Source organism: Pteronotus mesoamericanus, unplaced genomic scaffold (genome assembly GCF_021234165.1).
Source record: "Pteronotus mesoamericanus isolate MK-2021 breed Mesoamerican mustached bat unplaced genomic scaffold, CSHL_Meso_final scaffold_21, whole genome shotgun sequence".
NCBI lineage: Eukaryota > Metazoa > Chordata > Mammalia > Chiroptera > Mormoopidae > Pteronotus > Pteronotus mesoamericanus.
Window position 1 is genome coordinate 26,232,810 of NW_026555310.1, and position 10,932 is coordinate 26,243,741.

General features: G+C 38.9%; 1 protein-coding gene across 3 annotated transcripts in view; it reads left to right on the top strand.

Moving 5' to 3' along the window:
* EPS8 (EGFR pathway substrate 8, signaling adaptor) overlaps positions 1-10,710 on the top strand; it is a 154,321-nt gene extending 143,611 nt beyond the window's left edge. For all 3 annotated transcript variants that reach the window (XM_054591397.1, XM_054591395.1, XM_054591396.1), the window contains 3 exons: positions 5,061-5,238; positions 7,002-7,131; positions 9,441-10,710. In XM_054591397.1, the coding sequence (XP_054447372.1) occupies positions 5,061-5,238; positions 7,002-7,131; positions 9,441-9,554 (422 nt within the window). In that variant the 3' untranslated portion in view covers positions 9,555-10,710. The remainder of the gene's footprint in view (positions 1-5,060; positions 5,239-7,001; positions 7,132-9,440) is intronic.
* The last annotated feature ends 222 nt before the right edge of the window (positions 10,711-10,932 follow it).

A 10,932-nucleotide genomic window follows, 5' to 3' on the forward strand; every position in this document is an offset into this window, starting at 1 on the left:
GATATTTCCTCAATATGATAAAAGTATATAAAAAGTGTGTGTGTGTGTGTGTGTGTGTGTGTGTGTGTGTGTGTGTGTGTAAAGGATGTCATTTGTTCAATATGGTCCCTCCTAGGGCTCCGTTCTGGGTTCTTTTCTCCATAAACACACTTTTACTGTAGATCTATTTCCCTTTGCCTCCATACCGTCTGTACTGATGGAAAAGAAACGACTCCCAAATTTGTCTTCATATCAAATCTCATCTGACATATAGGTACATGTATTGAACTATTAACTTTATAGCTGAGATGAATGCTTAAGATTCAAGTTGAAAACCAAATTATTGAATCTTTCACTCTCGTGTTATTCTACTGTTTTTCTCACTTCAGTAAATCCTAGCCACATCTATTCATTTGTGGTCATTTTAAATTAAAATAGAACAAAAGAGAACACTGAAACTATTACTATTTAATTATTCTAGAAATTCTGGTTAAATGCATGAAGCGTAAGCCTGCTTTATGCATCACTCTCTCTCTCACTGGGTAGCCAATTTAAAATCACTTTCTTATCTATGTCTTGACCTTTCAAAAAAAAAAAACTAATGGAAAAATGAAGTTTTGAAAAAACAATTAACTCTGTGCAGCAAAAAGTACTGTGTATGTATCTCTGTGTGTGTGAGAATGTGTATGTTCAGGGTATGCTATTAAATGTAAAAATATATATTTGTGTATTTTTAAAAGATGTTTATATTTTTTCAGACACTAAGGACATACTTTTGTGATGGGAAAGTTCTATAAATGTTTTTATTGATTTCCCTACGGAAGAAAAAAGTTTCCTGTTAGAAATTAGTGTTCTTTCTTCCTTCTTACTGCGAGCTGGTAACATTTCCCTCTTTCACTACGTCAGCACAGTAATCTCCGCCACTGGCACTGTTTCCGGCGTGGGATCGGAGTTCAGAGGCACCCAGCCCCCACATGCACAGTCTGTGGATTGGGACAGTTTGTTCTTTGTCCTTGTCTAAAAAACTAAGAATAACCTAATGGGAAAGAGGCATAGTTAGAATACTTTAAAGATAGAGAACTCTCCTGAGAATTGTGACTCATAATCTTCAAGTGTGTTTTTCATAAGTAAATGAGTGACATTGGTATATAAAATACAGTATCTCTCCCCAAATTAACACATGTACTTGTTTCTTTAAAGTAATAAAATTTTACATTTATTTCTATAAAGATTTTTTTAAAGATACCTCAAAAGTATAGTTTGACATTATATTTTTTATAAAACAAGTTATTCATTGATAGATTTTTACTGAGCACTTTTGGAGAACATTTTATTTTCTGAATGAATGTTGGCACTTCTCAGCTGCCTTTAGAACCAAATACACATGTTATTGATAGCCAGATTTCTCTCCAAATATGCCTATATATCTAGATTTTCTGTTTATTGCCTAGACTTGTGATAAAAATAACATGGGAAGAACTGTACAGTGAATACTCAGTCATAAAAATGTTACCAAATAGCCATGAACAAGGAAAAAAGTCAACATGGCTGTTTTTAAATGTAACAAGTAGCAAGAGCCAGGCTCCTTTCGCTGAAGTGTAACTGTGGTTGCCTATTCAAACGATCTGCTTGGAGCTGAGTCATATAAGCTTTTCAGATTGATTTATTGCAGGATTCAAAAAAGTTTCCCTTCACTTTTGAAGAATATCAGTGCTTTAGTTGTTTTGTATTTCTTCCATTTCCTTTGAAATGTTAGACCTTATTATTTGAGTTTAATCTTTTGTAATCAGAAGTGTCATTTTAGAAAGAGGTGTAAAGTTAGTCTGGTTTGTTGCTCTGTCCTGGAACATTGCAAATGGAAACCAAAAGCCAGGAGCACCTTGCAAGAGGTGTTTGTCCTCCCTGGAAGGTGATTATGCTGTGGATGGCGGATGATCATGCAGTGGCTAAGTCAGTTGATAAGAAAATAAATCTTTTAGTGAAGTGATAATTTTTCTCTTATTCTTTTGAGATGTACTCATATGCTCTATGGCAGTATGATGTAGTGATTTAAGAGTTAACAAATGAAATGCATGTCATATGTTACTTAACTGTGACAATCAGTAATTCCTCTCCCTTTTTCTAGCCTCCTCATTCTTCCCTCCTCTCCCTCTCCCCCTTCTCCCTCCCTCCCTTCCTTTCTCCTATTTTCTTTTGATGACTTCTTCAAAAAGTTTCCTGAATACTTGAAGCATTAAAAAATTAGACTGAAATAACACTATATGATTTTTTTTCACACTTTTGCTTATTTCCTAGGGACACCAAACTCCTTCTAAAATATTCTCCCTGAAGGGGGTGGGGGTGGGAGAGAGCATAGTACAGTTGTCACCAGGATTCCTGTAGTTACCAGTGACTTGGTCATTGTCAAATACCAAGTTAATTAGTTAAGTGGGTTACCGTATCAGGTCTTTGTACTTAATCCTTGAAGGCGATATACAAATAATGTATTGAAGTGTGCATTTTAAATACACAAACACGTTAGTCCCTTTCCTATACTTTTATTCCTTCCTCATTTTTCTCATATAGATATGTTCATATACACATGTTTTTCTTAAGCATAAAATAAGTAGAGGAGAGATATGGTTGGTAAGTCAAACAAAGGTAGTTTCGATGACTTTGGCCATAAAACGACTGAGTCAAAGTCAGAAAAACCAGTTCTACTATATTCTGCTAGTAATTAACCATGATGTTTTGACCCATCTTTTCTCCTCTTTTGGCCTCCATTTTCTTACCTAGTTATTTTAGTTAACAATGTGTTTCAATATCTCTTAGTGAAAAAGTCAGCAGAGTGCCTCATACATTCATTCATTGACTCATTGGTTATTTATTGAATCCCTACCTTGTTCCAGATAAAGGAAATGAAACAGGCAAAACTTTCTTTTCACCCAGGGTGTTTATTTTAATGAAAGGAGATAGATAAGTTAGTAGCAAATATTAGAAGTCACTAAGTGGCCTGTGGAGAATAATAAAGCCTGTGGGAATAGGGAGCACTACTGGGGAGGAGGCTGCAGTTTTAAATCGGGGAAATCTAAAGGGGGGTGGGGCATGAACCACGGGGCTGTGTCGCAGGGGGGTGGGGGCGACATTCCAGACAAAGGCTCTTAAATGTGAAGAGCACCAAAGAAGCCATTGTGAGTGCGAGTGAGGGCCTCAGGGAGAGCGCTGGGGTTGGAGGTCATGGGGGGCCTTTTCCAGGGAGTAATTTGGATCTCCTGGGAGGGTTTGGAGAAGGGTTGCAGTAGCTGACTTATATTTTAAAAGGGTCGTTTCAGCTGTTGTATTGAGAAAGGAATGAAGAGAAGGAAGGGCGCGCACAGCTCCATGAATATTTTGCCACAGAAACTGGAAAACTGAAATTGTCATTAGCGAAGTTGGGAGATGGAGCATAAAAGCCAGCTTCGGGAAGAAGATGAGCAGCACGGATATGGACACGTTATATCTGAGATCTCTAGTAGACACCTAAGGGATAAATACATCGAGTAGACAGTTGGTACATGTGGATCTGAAGTTCTGAGGAACAGCCTGGACTGGAGAAATAATCGTGGTAGTCATTAGCTTTTAACTGCCTTTAAAGCCGTGAGACTGGTCACAGCGGTCATTGGTGGAGTAAGTGCAGGCCGAGGAGAGGTCCCGGGGTGTGCCCTGAAGCACTTTAACCGTACGTGGTTGGAGAGATGAGAATATTAAGGAAAGGATACTGAGAAGGAGAGGCCAGGGAGACAGGAGGAAAATCGGGAGAGAATGGCATCCTGGAGGCCACAAGAAGTGTTTCACGGCAGGATCACCTTCAAATGTTGCCAATAGGTTAAATGAGGCAAGGACTGGGAATTGACCTTTGGAGTTTAGCAAAGTGTAGTGGAGGGAGGGGGCCAAAAGCCTAATTACAACGAATTTAAGAGAAACTTGGAGAACGGGAATTGGTATAGACTGCTTTTCACAGAGTTTTGCTGAAAGGGGAGCAGAGAAATGGGCAGTAGGTGGGACGGGGTATGGGGTCAAGAAAGGGCTTATTTAAAGGTGAGAGAAATAATAACAAAATAATCGCATGTTTGTATGCCGATGAAATGATTCAGTAAAAGAGGAAAATTGATAACATAGGATAAGTAGGGGAGACATTACAGTCAAAGTATTTAAACAGAAAACAGGGTCTAGTGCACCTGCAGAGCCTGCCTGAGGAGCTTGGAAACAATACTAGGAAGGAAGGGAGGGTGTGTGTGTGGGGAAAGTACTGGGAGCTGAGGAGAGCGGTTACGGGAACTTCTGGAGATTCTCTTCTAACTTTACTTCTTTCAGAAATTAGGAAAGTGACATCATCACCATAGGGGAAAGATTGGGGAATAGGTCTTGGAGGTTTGCAGAGAAAGAAGGTATTAAATACTTGTGTAACAGTGGGCAACTGTATGGTCTAGGAGAGGATTTCTCAACCTGAGCCCAAATGGACATTTGGGGCTGGGTAATTTTGTTGCAGGAGATTGACCTGTGCCTTGGAGAGTGGTTTGTGCCTCCCAGGCCTCTAACCACTACAAAATAGTAGTATCCTTCCCCCTCCTACCCTAATTGTGACATCCAAAAGTGTCTCCAGCCATTGCCAGATGTCCCCTGGGGTCAAAACCTCCCCCAGTGGAGACCATGGGCCTAAAAACATGTAGTATGATTGTCAGAGGGCAAAAACAACCCAGCTGAGCTTCATATTCATGAATTTAACATGAGATCATTCAGCATTGTTGTGTTATACTCAGTGTGCAGGTACAGGCACAGAATAAGCAGAGAGTTACATTGAATAAGGACTGGGGTTTTGCCAAGTGAATACAATGAAGAGAAAGAAGAAAAGGTAGGGAGTGGTTTTAATAATTGATCACAGAATGTATACTGAGTGAGGATGAAAGCAAAGAAAGAAGGTTGGAACACTAGTTCCAGTAACCCTTCCATGCCTTCCGCCCCATAAGTCCTCTGGTGTGGAAGGGTTGTTGGCATTGGGGTTCTGGAAAGAGTGACATATGTTAGGAGTTTTCAGAAATAACCTACTCCGTGTTGGTGTGTAGGAAGGAAATCCCAGATGGAGGAGGTGCAGGATGAGCTCATCCACAGGCTGACCATTGGCCGGAGTGCCCAGAAGAAGTTCCACGTGCCACGGCAGAATGTGCCAGTTGTCAACATCACTTACGACTCCACATCAGAGGATGTGAAGACATGGCTACAGTCAAAGGGGTTCAACCCTGTGTAAGTCTCTCTGGGAATACTTTACAGCTTTGTGTATAAACACGCATTGTTTTCAATTTGGTCACTAAGATGTCACAAATGACTCTTAAGAAATGTGGGAGCCCAAGCTGCCTTTGTTTCATGCTCAGGAAATGAATGCAGCTATAAAAAAGAATTGGAAGAAGCAGAAATAACTGTTTTTTGATGGCACCCCATTTTCTAAATGGTGGTGCCCATTCATCATCAGTCCCTTTAGTAAACTGTCAGCAGCTTTGAGGCTGGTAGCTTTCCAATTCCCTTCCCTGGTCACACAGGGTAGGGCTGGTCTTAGCTAGACTCCCCACACCATACATCTAGCAGAATCTTTCCTTCTGCTGCAGGATATAGATTCCAGGCAAATAAAATAGATAATAATACCTATTGTAGAACATAATCTAAAAGGGCTTTTCTTTAGTAAACCTGTGGTAAAATTTCTAATTTACCTATAGTTTTGTTAATAGATTATTTTTTTTAAAGGCTCTTTTCACTTGATTTTATTTGAGTCTTTATACACCTTAATTTTTAATTGATCTAAACTTCACACAAAGGACATTTTTTTCATTGCTTTTAGAGAGAGAGAAGGAGGGGAAGAGAAAAAATGAGAGAAACAGTGATGTGAGAAAGAAACATCAATTGGTTGCCTCTTGTAGGCCCTGCCCCACAACGGGGTACTAAACCCACAACCCAGGCATGTGCCCTGACTGGGAATCGAACCCAAGACCTTTTGGTTCATGGAGCATTGCCTAACCAACTGAGTCACACTGGCCAAGGCAACTTTTAAAACTTTTCTCAATTACAGTTTACATTCAATATTATTTTAATTAGTTTCAGGTATACAGGATGGTGGTTAGACAATCATGTACTTTATGAAGTGTTCCTCGATATTCCCAATTCCCCATTGGCACCACACATAGTTATTACAATATTATTGACTGTATTCACTGTGCTGTACTTTATATCCCCATGACTATGTTGTAACTGCTAATCTGTACTTTTCAATCCCTTAACCTCTTTCACCCAGTCCCCCAACCCCGCTTCCCTCTGCCAACCACCAGTCTGTCTTCTGTGTCTACGAGTCTTTTTGAATTGTTGGTTCGTTTATACTGTTCTTCAGATCTACGTATAAGTGAACTCATTTGTCTTTCCCTGGCTGACTTATTTCACTTAATGTAACACCCCCTAAGTCCATCCACGCAGTAGCAAATGGTGAGATTTCATTCTTTTTTTTTATTGCCATTTATTATTCATACTTTTGATATTTCTTCTTCTTCTTGAAAAAGACCCTTAACATTTCCAGTAACCCTGGTTTGGTGATGGTGATGATGAACTCCTTTCAGCTTACATGTTTTGGTACAATGAACTATTTACTGCATATTCAAGAGAACTTGAATATTACAAACTTGCCCAGCATGACTGAAAAGCGAGATACACTGGTTAGTCAATTACCTGGTTACTAGAAAGTTATCTCTTCTTCCTATAAAACACCACGTTTCAAGGAATTGATCCTAAACAGTAATGATACTAAACCAGATTGGCTCCTTTCTGATACTTCATAATCATCTTATCTGGCCTCAGGGTCATCGTCATCAATGTCCCTTGTCATTGTCCTAACCAAGCACTGTATACATTTTATAAGTTGCAGGGTATGAGACACTTAGGAAACAGGTTAGAGCAGGACCAGAAAATTTTTTTGTAGACAATATTTCAAATGCCTTATTTCTTTTTCCTTCCTGTTTTTGTTCCAGGACTGTCAATAGTCTTGGAGTATTAAATGGTGCACAACTTTTCTCGCTCAATAAAGAAGAACTGAAGACAGTCTGCCCTGAAGGGGCCAGAGTCTTTAACCAAATCACCGTGCAGAAAGCTGCATTAGAGGTAGGACTTGTCAAGCTAAAGTGCTGTTCTGTATTTGTCCAGAGCACAGACTGCAAATTGAAAGCTGTAGAGTCATCTGTTTATGTCCACATTGGTCAATTTCTCTTTCATAGAAAGCTGAATTAAATTTGATTCAGCTTTTGTAATTTGTCACTGGAGACCATCAGTGAGCATTTGGAGGGGGATTTGTTTTAAATGCTCGTGTAACATGAAACTTGGACATATACTTCTGGACATTTAATGAAAACCTAATGTTCTCATTTTATATGCATTAGCTATTTCTGTAGGAATTTTCATTTTGACACAGTAATGGACATTCACCTCTGTGAATAAATGCCTTAAGAGGTTGAACTCTTTTGCCTGTTCTTAATATTTAGTTTGGAGGTTCCAGTAAGTTAAAGGTTATAAGGTCTTAAAACTCTCGTGATGTGTCTTAGACCTGGTTATATAACTAAATACGAGGAGGGACCAAAAAACCCCAGAATTTATTTATAAAAAATTGTGCATTTATTCTTACATGTTTAAATTTCAGTCACTTTCAAAGTATTCTCCATTTGAGGCAATACACCTGTTTGAGACATTTTTTCCACTACTCAAAACAGTTTGTGAACTGGTGGATTTTGATGCCTTTTAGTGCTTCTGCCATGTTTGTTTGTTTGTTTATTTGTTTTGCCTCTTCCACATCAGCAAAATATTTCCCTTTGAGGACTATTTTCATCCAGTGAAACAAACAAACAAAGTTGCCTGGGCGAGATCGGGTGAATAAGGAGAGTGGGATGTGGGGGGTCATGCTGTTTCTGGTCAAAAACTGCTGAACACGCAGTGCAGCGTGGGCAGGTGCGCTCGTAAATCTCCCATCATGAAATGGGCCAATGCATTGAAAGAGTCTCCAAAAAAAAATTCACCGAAGCCAAATGCAGCCTCTCACAATGACACCAGCTGGAACACCGATAAAGATTGGTTCTCAGAACACTTACCTAGCAGGGCAGGCCTGTACTACAGGGACCTGCCTTCCAGAAGATAATTGTGTTTTGGGGAGGTCCCCCCTCTTAATCAGAGGGATAATGTTAGATAGGGATCATAAATATAGAAAGCCCTAAAGAATAATTCTTTAGTCATAGTTGTCTGTAGGAGTGCAGAAGAGTAAATGTTTTCTAGATTGGACATAAGCTTCCAATATCCTACTCTACTTAAAATGGGCTTTTTGCACGGGTAGTAGTTCCCAACCGTTTCATCTTACCGCTGTTAATAGCTTTCATGAACATTATACTTGGACTCAAATGAAAGGATATAGGCTTTGGGGTGAAACTGATACATAATTATCTCTAGCAGGTATATTATATAAACTCAATAGTCAACTCAGAGTAGAATAGCTTCATGCATACAACTCTATAACTATTCTCAGTCAGGAGAAATTTTATTTCCCTTGGAAATTTTCCCTGCGGCTTTCTGCATATTGAATATGAATAAGGGATTATATCTTTTCTGAGACAGTTTTGTTACCATTAAAATACATTCTAATTTTATTGAGTGTATATAAATTACTTCCTAAGGGTATGACGAAAAGTTCTGTATCCCTCACATCTCTGGGCTCCTTTAGTCCAGGTCCCTCACCATTGTCATTGGCCTCACTGCCAGCTGCTCCTGGTCTCTTGCTCCTGTTCCTTTCGCTGTGAATGGAGGCAGAGACTGACAACCTGAGGCTCTTCGTCTTCCTCAGCGCCCTTCCCACCATACCCTTCTCTTGCATCTAGTTCACTTTTTAGATTACTTACCTGTGTTGTACTTCCATTGATGGGAGCAGGACGAGGAGGGTGCACAGGCAGTGTAGGACAGCTTGGGGAGGAGAAAAGGACATGATGTCAGAGGGTCAGGCGTGTGTAGAGGGAAACCTGGTGTGTTCAGAGCCCAGTCTTCCGGCCTGAGTGAGAATCCCCTAAAGAGGGATGAGTATCTTCCCTGAGCTAACGAGCGTTCTTTGATAATTTTCTGTTATTATATTATTGTGCACATATCCTCGTTATCCCAGGGAATCTAGAGCTGCACATGCATTATTGACTTATCTTTATCATGTTCAAATGAAAGGCATGGTGAAAGAATGCCTTAAAACACTATATAAATGGGAAGAAAAATTAATGTGGTATGTTAGTGACACCCAGAAGCATCACAGAAGGGCAACCTTGAGTTTCCCCTCAAGACATATTAGAAGAAAAACGCAAAGGACTTTCAACCTGAGCTTGTCTGATTACGTGACCTACAGTCTTGCACAAACCAGTAACCGCCTTGTCCGAATGGTGTTTATTTTTCAGGATAGCAGTGGCAGCTCCGAATTGCAAGAAATCATGCGGAGACGACAGGAGAAAATCAGTGCTGCTGCTAGTGATTCAGGAGTGGAATCTTTTGATGAGGGAAGCAGTCACTAATTTCTTTCTTTCTTTGTTTTGAAACTCCATTTAAATTTCCGGCATTATTCCAACGTGCTTTGTTTTAAGAAGCCTTGAAGGGAATGTCAGGTTTTTTTTTAATCTCTTGGTATACTTTATTTATCGCCATAAAATAACAGTGCAAACATAAGTAAGTAGAGGACTTGCTTCTGGACCCATTTTTATTAAAACTGAAAAATTTTAAATAGAATTTTTTGACCTTGGGAAACATTTTGTTTACCACAGGTGAGGTTTTCTTTATTGGATTATTTCATCTTCATCTCAGTGTATAAGCCGGCATTTTTTGACAGTGATGAACTTATGTATCTCAGCAGAACAAAAATATTGCCCGTGACTCAAACTCTAAACAGTTCCAGATTTGCCTGTGACTATGGTGTCTGTCATTCAGGGTGTAGTGATGTCAGGCTAGCCTCTGCTTACTTAGGTCTCTTGTTTGACATACTCAATGATAGAATATTTCAATTTATGTAAAGTTCTTAATGCCAACACTTTTTAAAAAATTAAAACATTTAATGAACCGTAAAATACAACGAGGCCTTGGACATGCAAAAGCTAAACCTATGGAGCATTCCCAAGACATTTTGTCATGGCTCTGTTGACTACAATTCCATGTATAGCTTGTATTTTGATTTAGCTTATATTCTGCTTATTACCTATTCTCTGTTCTTATATATGAGAAAGCACAAGTGGAAAAGAGGTCATATATATTCAAAATATGTCACAGGGAATAGCCTGCATTGGTGTGAGTTACAGTATTTTGCTTAATGAAGGTCTCAGTTCTGAATATTGATATTAGCAGTTAAAAGGAAATTGGGGCCATTTTATGTGTTTATCTGTGTCAAGTTTTTCTGGTAATAAGAAACAATTTACACATATGTTAATCCTGTGAAAGATTCTAGATATAGAAAAGAAAGATACTTAACCTTCAACAAATGTTATTTTTGAAAACACGATTTTTGTCATTAAATGTTATATTATTTCTCATATATAAAACAGATGTTATGTAAGAATGTTGTATATTTTAACATAAACCCATTTAGAGAGATTATCTAGATTCATTAATTTTCATAGTGCCTTTTTCACATGAGTCAGCTGGAAAGTCTGCAATAAACAGTACTTGCTGTATGTTAATAAATGGCTTCTGTATCATTGGCAAAGGGGCTCTTTGGTATGTGGACTGGGGCTCAAGGTTGAATGGAATGGGAAAACAGAGGCTCACTCTTTTATTTTCTTAAAACTGATTTTCAGTGTATTTTTGAGTGGGTAGAAACCACTCTAGACTGCTTTCTTCAGTTTCCTTTTTTTTTACCTCTATTTATCTCATCATCTCTTCCTTCTACTGTCTAGTCATAGTTAG